Source organism: Nuphar pumila, chromosome 5, assembly GCF_984573655.1.
Source record: "Nuphar pumila chromosome 5, dmNupPumi1.hap1.1, whole genome shotgun sequence".
Lineage (NCBI taxonomy): Eukaryota > Viridiplantae > Streptophyta > Magnoliopsida > Nymphaeales > Nymphaeaceae > Nuphar > Nuphar pumila.
This window is the reverse complement of record NC_143253.1, coordinates 18,718,895-18,737,643: the sequence shown is the minus strand read 5'-3', so window position 1 is coordinate 18,737,643 and position 18,749 is coordinate 18,718,895. Positions and strand designations below refer to the sequence as shown.

Here is an 18,749-nt window from a genome sequence, read left to right as displayed (position 1 = left end):
ATTCGATACACATCGGTCTCGTTGACAGCCCTAGCCATAACGATAACATAAACCAAACTTGGGCGATATACAATAAAATAACTATTTTTTTTGCTTTATTAAAAAATCATGGATTTTAATAAAAATCCAAGTCAGACCTACAAAATTTCATAAACCATACCCGCTCTATATGCTAACCAGACCCTGGCACATAGGGCTGTCAACGAGTCAAGTTTGTATTGGGTACCGGATCTGACCTGAACCCGATTTCTCGGGTATGGACACAAAAAACATCGACTCGAATATATTCTGGTCAACTCGAACCCGACCTGAGCAATATATTGGCCGGTTTTGGATTATATGTTTTCCGGGTACTCAGCCCGACCCAACCCATGTATTATATATGTATTTTTAGAAAAACTGAATTTATTAAATTCTGCGGGTCCGTTATTTTTGTGACCCGACAGAACCTGAACCTGAACCCGAAGCCAAAGCCAAGGATTTGTTATCGGGTTACCCTAGTGGGTCGGGTAGACAGCTCTACTGGCACAAAGGGCTAATCGGATCTCTTTCTTTATTACCAAGTCTAGATCCTATCATATCTAGTACGGATGGGGATATGGTTATACCCGAACCGTTCACACCCCTACCTTCCGGTGCATGTCTCTGACCGGATCTTTAGGAGTTCCCCACCAATTAATGGCCACCGTTAATCCCGGATTATTGCTCTCAACCCCCTTTATTAGAAGTAATTAACCCACCCCTTTCCATTCTCTTCCACCCCCATGCAATAATCTCTCTCACAGAAGTACGCGAACTGAAATTAGAAACAAGGTAAAATAGAAAAAAGTTTATTTTGAGGGAAAAATATATATAAATACTTTCCCCTCCTTTTCGTCATTAAAGCTCCTCTCTCGGTCTCTCTCTCTCTCTCTCTCGCGCGCGCGCCGGCTGCTGATCTGATCAGGTTCATCTCTCTCTCTCTCTCTCTCTCTCTCTCTACTGATTTCCTGGGATATTGATCGCTCTGAAGATCTAGATACTTTGGTTTTGGCGTTTCTCACGGGCGCTGAATCGCCTGATCGCGATGAGATTTGGTAGAATTGTAGTAATTCGTTTGGTTGATTTTGATCCTCGATCTGTTCTCGTGTTACTGATTAAGGATTTGATTGATCGATCTTGTGATTTTCCTTTTTGCGTTTTTTTATCTGTTGAGATTTTTTTGGAATTTGTGGTTTCTGCTTTTGATTGGGTGCTTGTTTTGTGCAACTGGACTTTGCCTGAGTAGCGTAGGGATTGATGTTTTTTTTTCTCTAGTTTTCTGATGGTTTGGTTTTGGAGTTTCGGGCGTGTTGGATCGAGTTGATGATTTCTTTTGAGCGGAATTCGTTGAATTCGATCATGTTTTGGCTGTTGTCTTCTGAGAATTGATTAATGGAGTTGGTCTGTGTTTGGTGTAAGCAGTTGAGTTGTAGGTGTGGCTAATCCTTCGAATGTAGAGAGATGGAGATGAATTATTGCCTTATGGATGGATTTGTACATGACGGAATTGTACGGAAATCTGTTTATCCTCGCTGCTTTGGTTGGTTTTCTGTGTTGGACACGTCTAAAAGGATGTGCAACGTGCTGTTTTTGTGTAATTTTCCACTAATAGTATATAAGAGGATGGTATGTGGCAGTAAATTGGAGTGTTTATGTGATAAAGGTGGCTTGTTGGGGACCAGCGATCGGGCCTTGCGGTCTCATAGTTGAGGAATGTGATTTCTTTTGTGTGTTTTTGACAAGGCATGGTTGAGAAATATGAATTTTCTTGTTCATGTTGACAAAAAACGGTTGACAATCAACTGTACTTGATTCAAATTATTTTTTGAGAACGCAGTTTCATGTTTTTTTATTGGTTTCCAAGTGAATGCAAGCATAATTTTACATGTTGCTAGGCCTTGAAGTGCACAATATAGAACATCAACGTCTTTCCTTGGTCATATGGTTAGATTCTTGAAAATGTTTTGAAAAATTGGATCAATTATTCCTATGTTATATTATGTCTGTACTAATTTGATGATTGTAATAAAATTCCAATTCTCTTTCTCCTTTTGGATGGAAAATGAACCTTTTTTATAAACAAAAGTAGATCCTGTAATAATACTGCCAAAAATCTTGAAAAGGTTAAGAAGATCCAATTAAAAAAAATTCTAACACTATAGGAATGAGAAACGACCATCCCTAATCTCATGAATAAGTGGATGCTTGCAAACATAATAAGAACTTCATTTGTGAATTGCATATTCCTAACTACCGTTGCCTTATGTCTATGATTCTGCCCTAGTTCCATACCTGTTTGTTACTAGATGAAGAAGCTGTAATCTATATCGTTTGGTAATGACAGAGTACTTATTAGGTAGGGCAATGAAGGAAACTATAGGGTCAGCTCTAGCGGGAAAGTTAATAAGGTGGTGAGAAGAGATTTTAGCATTGTGGCATCATTATTTTTAGATTTATTACAAAATAAATAGGAAGTAAGATGCATAGGTAGGTGGAGGAGATTGTTATACAAGTCAAGTGGGACATTTATACGGAAATTGCATGCATTGGTAGGTAAACCTGTGCATAATGGGAGCATTCCATATGAGTCCTGAGTTGATGCATTTATAATTGGGACATAGAGATGGTTGATAATAGATGGGTATTCTGTGTGTAGGGCTGTTTTGGCTTGTGGGTGTCTCAGTAAGAAAGTTATACTTAGAGCATCAACTGCTGGGTGGCACAGTGTCTTTTTCTTTTCTTTGGTGGGTTGAGGGTAGGAGTGGAAGGTGGTTGTGTTTGATGTCTAGCAGTTGATGCTAAGTGTTATGGTTAAGATTGTTACTCTCTCTCTCTCTCTCTCTCTCTCTATATATATATATATATATATATATATCACACGAACTCGGCTATAAGGTCGACGCACCCGCGTCGACACGCCCCGACACGGGTGCGGACACGGTCAACGCACCGGGGCCGAGTCCGTCCACATTTTGGACTCGATCAATTTTGACCAAGTCTATTTTTGTCCATTTTTAGGACAAAAGACGTATAAAAACTGAAAAAAAATCAATCTTTTTATATATATATATATATATATATATATATATATATATATATATATATATATATATATATAGCCATGTCCCCTAATGGGCACAACTTTGACCGAGTCTTATTATTGTTATATATATATATATATATATATATTTTAAAATATATATACATATATATAGCCGTGTCCCCATATCCAAATTTTTTGAAATTGCTCCGCACCCGTACCCGCTATGAGATGTCTTGAGAAGACTCTACCGCAGTCCAATCTGCACAAAAAACAGAAAAACAGAGAGAGAGGGAAAGAGAGAGATGCACAATGGCTGGGGTGGCTCAAGCACACACGACCTCCAAGCCCTAATCCTTATAAAATATAAACAACTTTATAATGAGACGATATTACAAAAATGCCATTAATGAAACAACATTATGCATGTTTTATTGACGTGCGTATGGATCTGGATCCAGATCCATACACATGCTCTATTTTAACACCCTCCCTCAAGTTGTACGTGATTTTGGAGCATGTACAACTTGCTCTTCAATAGCCAAAATTGACGTCCTATCAACCTTTTGGTAAACAAGTCTGACACTTGATCTTTTGTTCGAGCATGACGTAGTTCTATCTCTTTCATCTCGACTTTTTGCCGTTTAAAATGTTGATCAATCTCAATATGCTTCATTCTGCTATGTTGAATAAGGTTACATGCAATATTGATTACGCTTTGATTGTCGCACAGAAGAAATGATCGAATAATTGTCTCCCCAAGGTCACTCAATAAGTGTCTAATCCATGTAACTTCTGTTGTGCCTGCGGCCATCGACCTGTATTCTGCCTCTGTACTCGATTGTGCCACTGCCTTTTGTTTTCTACTGCTCCAAGACACTAAACTGTGTCCAATGTATACACAGTATCCAAAGACAAATCGTCTCTCATCTGGATCCCCTGCCCAATCTGCGTATGTATACGTGATGAGTTCATGTCCTGTATGTAGGTTATCGTTTTTGCGGTAAACAAGTCTGTCTCCTATAGTTTCCTTTCAAATAGTGTAGAATATGCTTCACAGCTTCCATATGACCTTCCGTTGGAGCATGCATAAACTGAGATACCTGATTGACAACATAAACTATATCAGGTCTGGTAAAAGTCAAATACTGCAGCATCCCTACGAGACTTCTATACGTTGTAGGATTGATAAAAAGGTGGCCATCTTCAGAGCTCAGCCTTTGATGTAGTACACTCGAAGTGTTGACAGGTTTGCAATTCGTCATCCCGGCTCTTTCCAGAAGATCAAGAGTGTACTTCTGTTGCATGAGTGTCAATGTGTTTTGTTGTTTGTTAACCTCCACACCAAGGAAGTACCTCAACTCCCGTAAATCTTTCATCTTGAAAGTTTTCATAAAAAACCGCTTCACTTCTTGCACATGATTATCTGAGCTGCCAGTGATCACAATATCATCAACATATATAAGAAGAAGTGTAACTATGTCTGTCTCCTGGTAAATAAAGAGCGAGTGGTCCAGAGAGCATCTTCTAAAACCGTAGCCTTGAATTTGCATGGAGAAACTTTCAAACCAAGAGCGAGACGCCTATTTCAACCCATATAGAGATTTCCTTAGCTTGCACACCCAGGCAATAGGATCCTTCTCGGCATACCCAGGAGGCTACTCCATATATACTTCCTCCTTTAGAACCCCATGCAAGAATGCATTTTTAACATCCATTTGACTAAGCTTCCATCCTCGGTCGACTGCTAAGGATATGATGACACGAATTGTGCCCATTTTGACTACCGAACTAAAAGTTTCATCATAATCTTTACCATATTGTTGCGTGAATCCCCGAGCAACAAGTCGTGCCTTATATCTGTCAATACTTCCATCAGGCTTATATTTTGTCTTATAAACCCATTTTGAGCCAACTACATTCTTTCCTTCTGGCTGAGGTACTATTTCCCAAGTCTGACACTCATGAAGAGCTTCCATTTCTTTATTCATAGCCTCAATCCAATGACGGGATTGAAGAGCTTGATTAAAACAAGTGGGTTCATTCTGCTTTGTGAGTTGAAACATAAACAACTGAAAATCAAGAGAAAAAAGTCTCATAACTCACCATCGTTGAATAGGGTGCCTGATGCGTGACGACCTTTTGAGCCGGATGACTAGAGATGATTTCCATATCTCTCGACCTTGTATTTATGTCCCTTCTAGTGTAGATCTGTCCACAAAAGCATTCAACTGGAGGTGGCTCAATAAAGGATGGCTTGACATGGATCTGTGTGTCACTCAACTCCCTATTCAAGTCGAAGGAAGGACAAGTCGCCTGACATGTCTCTCCTGTATTGGCAAAAAGGTTTACGCTCATCCATGGATCATACACCTCTACTGCTCGAGATGGCAATGGTTCAGAGTCATTGATCTGAAAATTTTGTTCATCAAAAACAATATTCTGAGAGGTCCTAATACGTTTTGTAGTAGAGTCATAACATCGATAGCCTTTGTATTCATCCGCATACCCAACAAATCTGCACTTATCGGCCTTGTTCTGAAACTTATTTCGCAAAGATGAATCAATATGTACATAACATACACAACCAAAAACACGCAGCTCATCATAAAAGGGATGTTGCCCAAATAAAGTATAATAAGGGGATTTTTGATCCAGAAGTGCCATATGAAGACGATTTATGACATGAAAAGATGTGTGAAAAACTTCTGTCCAGAGACTAATGGGCACATTGCTGTCGTGTAATATGCTCATCGCACTTTCGACAATATGCGGTGTTTTCTCTCTTCAACCCCATTTTGTTGAGGGGTATGGGGGCAAGAAACCTGTCGACTTATTCATTTATCTTGAAGAAAAGCAATAAACTCGTTCAATGAATACTCTCCTCCACCATCACATTGTAAATGCACAATATTACAGGAAAACTTTGTTTTGACCATCGAATGGAATTCCCAAAATATTTGAAAAACTTCATGCTTATGTTTCAAGAAATATATCCAAGTATAGCGAGAATAAGAATCAATAAATATAACATAGTAACGACTGCCAGAGAGAGAAGGAATAAGGGCATGTTCCCAAACATCGGAAGAAACAATCTCAAATGGCTTTGAAGCTCTTTATTAATAATATGAAAAGGAAGAACATGGCTTTTGCAGAGTGCACAAGATGAACATTTTGTATTCTCTAAAAAGGAACATAAGCTAGACTTTGGAAGAAGACCATCAAATGCAAGTTTTTCAATGAAACCCCGACTACAATGTCCCAAGCGACTGTGCCAGATATCTGGCTTATTACAATGAGATGAATCAAAAATTTCCAATGGACGGAAAGACAAAGACTCTGAAGACGAAGATATTGAAGAATGCTTGGACGACTCCAACTGGAGAACTGGAACTGAGGGAATCTCCTTGAAGACGTACATGTTTCCTCGTCGCTCCCCCTTAGCGAACGTCTCCTTTGTTCGAAGATCCTTAACATAAATAAAGGAGGGAGTAAATTCGACTGAAGAATTCATATCGTCAACAAGTTTAACCACAGAGACAATGTTCTTTTTAATATTAGAAGCAAGAAAGACATTTGACAAGTGAAGTGAGGACTTTGACAAAGGAATATGTGCATTGCCGATATGACTAATTGAGTGATAAGTTCCATCTCCCGTAACTATACTACCTTTTTCAATATAAGGCAATAAGTGAGATAACTTACCCGCATTACCTGTGACATGTGTGGCAGCACCAGAATCAACATACCATTCTCCATATTCATTTTGCTTGATCGTCATCTCAAACAATGCTGATACAAAAGTTGTTGCACATGTGCAGATGGTGCTTTCGAGTCCACAATAGTAGCTGGCTTATTCTCAATTTTGTTTATTTTTCCTTTGTTATGCAAATTAAACCAACAATCAACTTTCATATGTCCTCGTTTGTTACATAAGAAGCAAGTGGGCACTCTCCTCTGATTCCCTGCATTAAAAACACCCGAACTATTAGGTGTAGGCAAAATACCACGTCCTCCCTGCCCAAAACGTCCTCGGCCCCTGCCTCCTTGATTGCCTCCATACTCTCATCCAAATCCTACATAAGTGTCTATGGCCAAAACTGAGTGAGAACGGGCTGATTCATTTCCTTCCGCCCTTTGTTTCATAATCATCTTATGTTGAAGAAGTTTCGCCTGAAGATCATCAAAGTTGGGCAAGCGGGGAAGACATGACAAAGCTATGGTAAACATATCAAAATCAGGGCCCAATCCATTAAGAAGTTGTTGTACTTTATCTTTATCTGAAATAACACTTCCAATAACAGCCAATTGGTCAGTGATACTCTTCATGCAGCCTATGTATTCCATAACTGTCGTTGAGCCTTTCTTCAAACTCTGAAACTCGTTTTCAATTACATAACTCGAGCTTCTGATATCTGAGAGTATGTCTGAGAGAGATTACTCCATAGTTCTGCTGCAGTGCAATCATCTGAAAGAGTCGCCAACACTTCTTGAGAGAGCGTTGACGTAATATAAGCAACCAAAGACTGATCCCGCTTTCTCCAAGCTGTATACTCTGGATTTTTAATAGAATTGGTAATGGTGTCACCCTTCTCATCCTTGGTTTTCTGCAAAATAAGCCGTGATGGTACATGAACAAAACCATCAAGATGTTCATCGAGATCCTGACTCCATATAAACTGAAGTATTTGTCTCTTCCATGTCAAGAAATTAGAATGAGTAAGTTTTTCTGTAACGAGCTAATTTAAGAAATTTGCAGAGTGACCGGAAGACGAAAAAGAATCCATATCGATGAAACAACGAATAAGCAAATAAGGCGGAAGGAAAGAAACAAACTGATTTGAGACCACTTAATCAATCAATAGAGCTTCAATAAAACATGTACTTGCGCAATCAATACTTGAAAGGAAACCCCCCCTTTTTTTTGGGAATGTAAATAGTTATAGGCTGCCTATAGATGTTGCGCAGATAAGCACAAAACTGATTTTACTGCTGATTGAAAAGCACACAAATACAAGTTCGGGAATGATATAATAGTGATTGCTAGACTACTACAACAATATAAAAAAAAACAAATATGAACGTTCAGCAATATAAAAAAATATGGAATACAAAGGAAACGATTCAGACTAGTGCAAGTTGTATATTAAAAGGAAAATCACAACTTGGGTGAGGATTATCTGATATAACTTATTGACTTAGGGACAAAAGACAGATAACATTAAGTTAAAGAAAACAGAATAGAGGAACTATAATGACGTACAACAAAAGAAAAAGAATTAAGGGGGATTTACGACAGAGGTTTAAGGAAAAGAGTATCGAGGGCTGCGCGTGGTGCTTTGAATGCTGCAGGTATTGGGGTCTGCACTATACATGCTTTGAGATCATTAGGTTTAGAGAGTTATAAAGCAATGAGGGGTCTCGATAGATATAGTGATAGAGATCTGGTCAAATATGAAGATGATGAACAATATGAAGAATAAGCGAAGGAGAAGAGGGCCAGAAACTTTATCGACAGGGATTTAAAAGACAGTATGACAAGAAACAAAGATCTCGTTAAACGATTCTCTGGTAGGGTTCCGCAACCGAGCTCTGATACCATATGAGATGTCTTGAGAAGACTCTACCGCAGTCCAATCTGCACAGAAAACAGAGAGAGAGGGAGAGAGAGAGATGCACAATGGTTGGGGCGGCTCAAGCACACACGACCTCCAAGCCCTAATCCTTATAAAATATAAACAAGTTTACAATGGGACGATATTACAGAAATGCCATTAATGAAACAACATTGTGCATGTTTTATTGCCGTGCGTATGGATTTGGATCCAGATCCATACACATGCTCTATTTTAACACCCGCAGCCATGTGACATATATATATATATATATATATATATATATATATATATATATATATATATATATATTACCCCCGTGGATAAGGAACCCCTAGTGGAAACCTCTACTTTTTTTTTAATATTCCTTTTTGCACATTTGACCCTCCAAATGTGATCTACATGTTTGGTTTAGTAAAAACCTACTCTTGGATCATGTTTTTCTGATGTGTGTTGCATTTTGTGGGGGTTAAAAAAATCAATGGCCTATAATTTATGAATTGTTTAACCCTCAAAAAAGCATATTTTTACATAATGAATATGATTTGAGGGTTGATTCTTATTATTTTGACTATGCTGAACATTTCCATACAGTCATAATTGGTCAAAACAACCTCCCCCTTTGAGTTTCAACTAGGGTGTTCCTTACCCACGAGAATAGTAAATATTATCCTGGCTATATATATATATATATATATATATATATATATATATATATATATAGTGCTAAACTGCCCTTTGGTTATGTGGCTAAATAGTTATCATACACTATAAAAATGAATAGGACAAGCAGAGGTGCTTTACCTGATACATGTATAATTGATGAAACTGTCCTTTCTCTTTCCCTTGATTTCTTATTATATTTATTTTCTTTAGATCCTAGTTTTTTTATATTCTTCTGATCTTCTGTCCTTATTTACAACCCTTATGAAGTAAAAGTCTGACATTCTTTTGGTGTTAACCAAGATGCTGGCATCATTTTTCATATGTAATGTGGCATACAGAAATTGAATTAATATGTAAATGTTGATAACATTCATTCATGATGTTATACGGTTATGTTGAATCCCTTTTTTCATACGTGGCTCTGCAAGCACAAGGAGCTGGACTGTTTTTATTTGATGGCATGTCGTGCTCTTTCCCCATCCTTGTCTAGTATCAGTCTAATTGGTTGTTTTTTTAGTTTAGTACTTTTGGTAGCATTTCACTTATTGGTTTTCCACTGGTTTGATTATGTTTGCTTTTCTTAAATAAATGGCTTTGAGGTGACCATTTCCCTTGTGTAATGTTGCTTTCTTAGCTCCCTATAAGTGGTACTAGCACTATCAGTATATGGAGTGCCCAATTCTTATGGGGTAGAAACTGGGGAAACACTTTTTGTGTAATTTGTCCTTTCTTTTATTCCTTGGCTTGCTTGGTCTCTGTAGCATAGATACACATCATTTTAGCCTTTTTTCCCCCTGAACATTGCCTGCAGATTCTTCTGATTTGCATCATTGTCAAGATGTTTTCTTATGAATTTGGTATACCAAACCTGGTTAGAATTAGTTACCTTAAATTATATCACAGAGATATTGTCATCTTTGTCGAGTTATGGTGATATTCTACTAGAGAAAATGGACCATCCATGTGACATAGCCATGAATGACATCTTATCATGAGAGTCAGTTGTGTGAAGCACAAACACCTCCAACATGAAGTCATTGCTGCCATAAGGTGGAGGATAAGAATATCTATATCCAGTCTGTCCTCTCTATGAGGTGAAACAGTAGGTCCTAATTTGTCACGGAAATTGGTTTGGGCTTTCTTGATATCCTATGCTTTGAACTAAATATTAGGGTTGCTTAATTCTAACGACCGCATAAGCTATATGATTGCACTTTTGAAGTAAGAAACATCATTCTGTTAGTTGCTAAGCTCCAAACTTGTATAACTCTAAAGTTTTGGGGGATCTTCTATGTTTTCAATTGACTTGTGCAAAATAGGATGGAATTTTATTTCTACTTTTTATTTCTTGGTGACTACTTGCAATCATTGTTGTACTTTCTTCATTTACTTTATGGAGTCCAATCTTTGTTGGGTCTTTAAACAGGAATACGGAAGGCTACCTGTTATTATTAGAATTATAAGGAGCTGTCTAAACGAAAGTATGAATATATTTGCACTGGGCTTATTACAGTGAAAAACACCCAGCTGATTATCATGTTTCTTTCATGATGTTATGATGTAGTTGATTATGATTGATTTATTTAATTCTTAGTGCCCTATAGTAATTATTTCTATTTTTTTAATTTTCACATTGTTAATGTTTCTTATATTATATTGGGGAAGGGAACATAATTACTAAAATAAAATGTATCAGTGATGAGTGTTAATATATGTCATAAAATAAAAAACAAATGAGCAAAAAAAGTACAAGATAAAGCAAATTATTTTAACTTAATTTCTTCTGTGTGATCATTTTTTGCAGTAAATGTGCAAACTTTGTATTGATTGTAGCGGTTGAAATATTAGAAGGCGGTCCATCTGCATTTTGGGAGGAAAGCTAATAGATCTGTAGTAGCTTCACCATTTATTCTTATCACAAAAAAAGTGAGGTGCAATGGCTGGCTCTGTTAAGAATGTAGATCCTGCATTTCATTCTGTTGGTCACAGAATGTATCCTTAGATAATTTCTGATTACTGATTATCATTTGCATTGTCATGCTATTACTTGCTAAATCATGCATATTTTATATTGGTCGAAGCATAATCTTCGTTGTACCTTAACATCTTATAGTGGCACAGAAATATGGAGGATTGAGAATTTCCAACCAGTTCCACTGTCAAAGTCTGAATATGGTAAATTCTATACAGGAGACTCTTATATCATTTTGCAGGTAATAGGTTTTGAAATTGTCATTGCATTTTATACCTGTAGTGTGTGATCATGTAAATGAGTTATCCTTAGGTATTTTTAAAATTTTGCTCTTTGCAACTTAGCTTTATTTCATGGCCGCACTTTCTTGGCATCCTTTTGCAAATGTTAGATAATTGTTATGTTAGCCAAGATCCTTAACTCAGTAGCCTAAAACCGTAACAATGTACAACAACAAACATGTGACTGATGTATATGTTTTCTTGAAAGGGAACAATGTACCATGACTATTTCTTTATAAATGGAAAATGTGTTCTCTAGTTTCTAGCTTGCTTTTCAGCTAGCTTGGTTGGCTGTGAGTTCAACCTATTTCTTGCTTTCTTGACTGTCTTCAAAAGAATTCATTCTTAATTAAATAATTTGAATAAAGATCTGTTTTGTTGTGGATTAATTTATTTGTTCAAGGCATGTTAAATAAGTTTGAGAAATTTTTTATGGCTCCATTTAGATCTATTATGTTAATTTTTAATAAGTTGAAACAATGTTAATAAATATGTTTAAACAAAAACTAAAACAATTTAGTTATGCACTGCCGGTCCCAAGCCCGGATAAAGGAGGAGCGTTGCGGTAGGCCTGTGACAGCCAACATAAAAACTTAGTCATACCCTATGAATATGAACCAATATGAGAATTTCGTTGGGGCGTTCCCTACTATGCGACGCGTTGTACTCTATAGGCCCGGAGGCAGTGATAAATGGGCAAGGGTTGCTAGGTCGTCGCCCGGAAGCGACGCGTCACACCGGCGCCCGGGTATGGTGTCAAATAGGCAAGGGTTCCCTCACTTTGTTGGACGGGTGGGGATAAAGAAGTTAGTCTAAGACCATAAAATTAGGTTAGCCACTTGGAACATAGGGTCTTTAACTGGTTAGTTGGTAGAGTTAGTAGATGTTATGTGTAGGAGAAAGATTGATATTTTATGTCTACAAGAGACCAAATGGGTAAGTGAGAAAGCAAAAGTGATAGAAACTTGGGGATATAAGATTTGGTATACAGGAATAAATAGGAATAAGAATGGAGTAGGGATTGTTATGAGTCGTGAGTTTATAGATAATGTAGTTGAAGTCTGTAGGAAGGGTGATAGGATTTTGCTTATTAAATTAGTATTAGGTACATATATTATTAATATTATTAGTGTTTATGCACCTCAAGTAGGTTTAAATGATTCCATTAAACGTCAATTTTGGGAAGATTTAGATAAAGTAGTACAACGGATATCTTATGGAGAAAGACTTTTCATCGGCGGTGACCTTAATGGGCATGTAGGCATTAATAGGGATGGATTTGAGAGTATCCATGGAGGCTATGGTACAGGAGAAAGAAACGAAAGTAGAGAAAAAATTTTAGATTTTGGTTTGTCATATGATATGATCTTAGCAAACACTTGGCTTAGGAAGAGGGAGTCTCACCTAGTAACATTTAAAAGTAGGGTTAATACGAGTCAAATAGATTTTTTCCTACTTAGAAAGAGCGATAGGGGTTGTTGCATCGATTGTAAGGTTATACCGGGAGAAAGTGTAGCTACACAACATAGAGTCTTAATTTTAGATCTTAGAATTAGACAATGTCACAAAAGGGATAAACATAGGATAGATCCTAGAATTAAGTGGTGGGCACTGAAAGGAGCTAAACAAGGAATGTTTGTAGAGCGGGTAGTTAAGGAAGTTGATTGGTGTCTCGAGGAGGATTCAGAATCAATGTGGAATAAGATAGCGGGTGGCATGAGAAAGGTGGCTAAGGAGGTATTGGGTGAGTCTAAAGGCGGTGCACCGCTAGGGTAAGGATACATCGTGGTGGAACGAGGATGTCAAATTAGCTATTAAGGTTAAAAGAGAGTGTTATAAAAATATAAGTAAGAGTCGTGATAATGAGAATTTGGAGAACTATATGATAGCAAAGAAGGAAGCTAAAAAAGTAGTTCGAAACGCGAGGGATAAGGTATATAAGGAGGTTTATGACAAGTTGGATACCAAAGAGGGCGAGAAGGATATTTATAGGCTCTCAAAAAATGAGATATAGGAAATCGAGGGATCTGGGTATGGTTAGATGTATCAAAGATGAAACACAAAGGGTTTTAGTCAAAGATGAAGAGATTAAGGAGAGATGGAAAGATTATTTTGATAAGCTATTTAATGAAAGTCATGCTCAGGATCTGGGAGACTTCTCCATTCCTTTTCATGAGATGAATCGTGACTTCATGCGCAAGATTCAAAAGAAAGAAATTGCAGAGGCTTTGAAGAAAATGAAATCAAGAAGGGCAGTTGGCCCAGATGGTATTCCTATCGAGACTTGGAAATGCTTGGGAGAGAAAGGTTTAGAATGGTTGACAAATCTTTTAAACAAGATTTGACGGACAAATAAGATGCCTAATGAGTGGAGGAAGAGTACTTTGATGCCTTTATATAAGAATAAGGGTGATATACAAGATTGCACAAACTATCGTGGTATAAAACTCATGAGTCATACTATGAAACTTTGGGAGAGGGTGATTGAGTCTAGGTTGAGGAAGGTTATCATGATATCGGAGAATCAATTTGGTTTTATGCCTGAAAGGTCAACTATGGAAGCTATACATCTTCTTAGACAACTTATTGAGAGAAATAGAGAGAGGAACAAAGATTTGCATATGGTTTTTATTGATTTGGATAAGGTATACGATAGAGTACCTAGGGACGTTCTCTGGTGGACAATGATGAAGAAAGGTGTTTCTCTCAAGTACATTAGTATAATTAAAGATATGTATGAAGGAGTAGTAACTAATGTCTGCACTTGTGGAGGGGTGACAACCAATTTTCCTATAACGGTTGGGTTACATCAAGGATCTGCTTTAAGCCCTTTCCTATTTGCTATAGTGATGGATGAGCTTACGAGACCAATTCAAGAAAATGTGCCGTGGTGTATGTTGTTTGCTGATGATATTGTTTTGATTGATGAGTCTAGAGCTGGGGTTAATGCTAAGTTAGAATTATGGAGACAGACATTGGAAGCAAGAGGTTTTAAGTTGAGTAAGAGTAAGACAATACATGGAATGTCGATTTAGTAAGCAACGAAGTAGTGATGGGAGTGTAGTGAAGCTTGGTGAGCAAGAAATACCGGTGGATGATTGTTTCAAATATTTGGGATCTATCATTAAAAAATATGGAGAAATTGATGGAGATGTAAATCATAGGATAAAGGTTGGGTGGATGAAATTGAAGAGTGCAACTGGAGTGTTGTGCGATCGTAGAATGCCATTGCAGTTGAATGGAAAGTTTTATAGGACGACTATTAGGCCCGTTTTACTATATGGTACGAAATGTTGGGCTGCCAAGAGACATCATATTCAAAAAATGAGTGTAGCTGAGATGCGTATGCTGAGATGGATGTGTGGAAATATAATACAAGATAAGATTCAGAATGAGGAGATACGTAAGAAGCTAGGCGTTGCACCCATTGAAAATAAGATGAGAGAGAATTGTTTACGGTGGTTTGGACATATTCGGCGAAGGCCTAATGATGCACCAGTTAGAAGGATGGAGAAATGGAAAAATATATTAGTTAAAAGAGGTCGGGGTTGGCCTAGGAAGACATGGATGGAGGTGATAGGAAAGGATATGAATGCTTTGAACCTCACCGAGGACATGGCATTGGATAGAAATGATTGGAGGAGAGGGATTCATGTGGAAGACCTAGAATGATTTTCTTTTTTGGTTCATATCGCCGACCCCAATTGTTTGGGATGAAGGCGTAGTTGTTGTTGTTTGTTGTAAAAACTAAAACAATTTATTATTGTTTGAATGCCAAATCATTTAATGGCCCTTAGAAGTAATTGTTTATTTGGATGATAGATCTTAATGAGAGAGGCAAACAGATCCTCTCTCCTTCAAAACTGCATTTTTTGGTCTTGCCATGGAAACCTTTATAGTCACCACCACCACCACCACCATTATTGGTTGTCAGGAATGTCAACACCACTCTAATACCCTTTGAATGCACATGGCTCTTGTGAGGGTGATGGAAAGGCAGGTGATGATGGTAATGGCGATGAGGGTTTTGATTCCTCTGTAACCTGTCCATATTGATTATTCTCTTGGCTTTGAGATTCCGGACCTCTTAAACCACCATTAAAGAAATTGGATGTTTAGGCCTGAAAAATCCTGGTTAGTCTTAGGGTTTGAAGAAAGAGGAGATGACCATGGTAGTCTGCAATAGTGACAATGATTATGAAAGAAGAGGGTGGCTTCATAATCCATAGTTGGTGGTCTTAGAATTGTGGGTCATGGTGGTGGTGTTGGAAATTGCTGCTTGTTCGTGATAGAGATACAACCAGAAATCATGTTTTTTTGGTACGTGTTAATGGGTGGGGGACGGTAAAAGGTGGAAGAGGGAAGGAGTGCAGAGAAGGGGGAGAGCTCAATGAAAAATGACTAACATGAACAAACATAAACTAAAAACATCCTTAGGATCAGGATGTATTAAGAATGAGACTCTCTCAATTTATTTTTAATAATGAATAAACAAAAAAAGAACATCTAAACAATGTTCATGCTGTTTAAAATAAGCATAAACAAAAAAAAGTTATCTATAAATACATCCAAATGCCTCCTAAGTTTTTATTTAATCTGTCTCACTTGTTTCATATCTTACAATGTTTGAACTAGTGGAATGTGCAATAAGGAACCAGCCTTGAGCATCATCTTTGACTTTCCTTAATTAGCCATTAAAAAAACCTCTACATGTCTTTCGATCCTATCATTTTTATTAGCTTTGTTGTTTGCCTTGATGGTCTATTCCCTGTTTTTGACCTTTTCTTCCTCTACTAGATTGATATGAGGTTATTTGGTTGATTGTTATTGCTACTTTTTTTGTCAAGTTTGTCTCCTTGGTAAGGTTGTCATTGTATACTTCGTTTGGTATTTCTTTTGCCTATCTTCAAAGTGGATTGCTGTTTCTTCTTACTGCTATCAATTCATATTCCTCCTCATTTGTAGTACACTTAGGTATCCAGATCATTTTTTGTTTTTTAGTTATATGAATTAATTGATTGGTGAAAATTGAAAGGGAAAACTTGGTGTCTTAATTTAGTCCGGGGGGACAACTCCATTTATTGGGGTGTTTTTTCTGTTTGAGGGTTTGCAACATGTGTTCTGTGTGTTTGCATGCTCATGAGTGTGTGCGCGTGATGCACTCTCTGTCTTCTAACTAAAAATGTGCTGGTGCGATGCATCAAACACACACACACGAGAGAGAGAGAGAGAGAGAGAGAGAGAGAGAGAGAGAGAGAGAGAGAGCGAGCGAGAGAGAGAGAGAGAGAGAGAGAGAGAGAGAGAGAGAGAGAGAGAGAGAGAGAGAGAGAGAGAGAGAGTCATGGAAAGTGCAAAGGATAGAAAATGGGAGAAAGAAATTAAGGGAGTAGTTTTAATTTTAATTTTTTTAATTTACAATCTCAAATTTCAAATTGGTAACCTAGATAGAGAAAAGGGGCGGGGCGGGGGGAAGGTTGGAAGTGAGATTTCTTCATTTATACTGGTTCTTGTAATATAGGGCTTTGGCTAAAATGGTCGCAAGAATGCCATTCTATATAAAAAAGATTGATGAATACTTTTTTGTATTTTTTATTGTAGCTTTTCTTAACTTAGTTCTTGGTTAAAAATAAAACCTTCAACATGAGTTCGTGGGAACCACACGTACACACTCTTCTTTTCATGGCTTTCTTGTACTCAATTGTCTTTCATTTATAATTTTTTTTCTAAAACTTAAAGAGTAGAATTGTAAGCATAGCCATCACCAATGCCATGTACACAATCTACTTTTTACCTCTGGAGTTTCTTGTGAATATACAATTAGTCCTTTCAAACATTTCTCATTGTGTTAGTGCTCGTTCAATTCTTCTTGGCTTGTCCTCTGCAAGCACTAATCTTGACCTTTTTGTGTTGCCTAAAGATGACAGAATATGCTACCCATTAAGCTACTAGATGTCTAACTAAACCTTTTTGTGTTGACTAAAGATGGCAGAATATGCTACCCATTAAGCTACTAGATGTCTAAGTTTTGGCTATGCAGATTATCATAAGGGTTAGATGCTAAAATTTCCTATCACCTGGCCTGGACTTCATGTACTCTGTCATGTGACCTTTTGACTAGACTTCATGTACCCTGTTATGTGACCTTTTGACTATGTCCCTTTTCTTGGGAGTCATCTTAGTCTGTCATTGTCCTTCATAGATATCTTTTCCGATGTTTGTATTTGAGCATTTTTCTGCTTAACACTGATCTGGTCGGTCCATTTGCACCTTAGTTTTGCCCTTGCAGAATAACACATGCAATCCAATGGCATGTAGTTGGGGGACTTGACACCCAGCTTGATGTGTCACCCTCAGTATTTTGAGCTGCACTCATCACTTTAGTTTGTTAGATTGTAAGCATTAGTGAAGAAAGAAATAGAAAGCTTGAGGGATTTAGGATAAATTTTATGTTTTTATGTCAAGCTATGATTACTTCTTAGTATGTTATATCCCATGTCTTCTGCATGGCTTTTGTTATTGTTATTATGTCTTGCTCCAATTTATGCATTGCAGATGTTTCGTTGGATGTTATCTTAGCAATTATATTTATAACATATTGTTTTCAATATTTCTCCTGGAAAGGAACGGTATGGTATTCTTTTCAAGATCCTTTCTCATATTTGTTGAACAACTTTTGCAGACTACTGCTGGCAAAGGGGGCAGTTATACATATGACATCCACTTTTGGATTGGAAAGGACACAAGTCAGGTGTACATCTTCTTTCAGTTGGATTTGCATTCCAAAATTCTTGCATTTGTTTCTTATTGTAGCACTTAAAATCACACTAGGATGAAGCTGGAACTGCAGCAATCAAGACAGTTGAGCTTGATTCAGCTCTTGGAGGTCGTGCCGTGCAGCATAGGGAATTGCAAGGCCATGAATCAGACAAGTTTTTATCATACTTCAAACCTTGTCTTATTCCTTTGGAGGGTGGTGTTGCATCTGGATTCAAGAAACCTGAGGTTGAGAAGTTTGAAACAAGATTATATACTTGTAAGGGAAAGCGAGTTGTGCATCTAAAGCAGGTAAAATAAATGTGCACTCTAAAACTTTATGGAATCATATGCATATTTTTTAACTTTGCAGAATCAAATTTTTGTCCCGGATGTTCTTG

The 18,749-nt window shown here is 37.4% G+C and overlaps 1 protein-coding gene across 1 annotated transcript in view; it reads left to right on the top strand.

The window, feature by feature from the left end:
- Nucleotides 1-847: 847 nt before the first annotated feature.
- The window catches only part of LOC149836999 (villin-3-like), a 35,721-nt gene continuing 17,819 nt past the window's right edge, over nt 848-18,749 (top strand). The window contains exons 1-5 of the mRNA XM_090005737.1: nt 848-946; nt 11,147-11,334; nt 11,456-11,555; nt 18,275-18,343; nt 18,424-18,660. Of these exons, the coding sequence (XP_089861863.1) occupies nt 11,279-11,334; nt 11,456-11,555; nt 18,275-18,343; nt 18,424-18,660 (462 nt within the window). The 5' untranslated portion in view covers nt 848-946; nt 11,147-11,278. The remainder of the gene's footprint in view (nt 947-11,146; nt 11,335-11,455; nt 11,556-18,274; nt 18,344-18,423; nt 18,661-18,749) is intronic.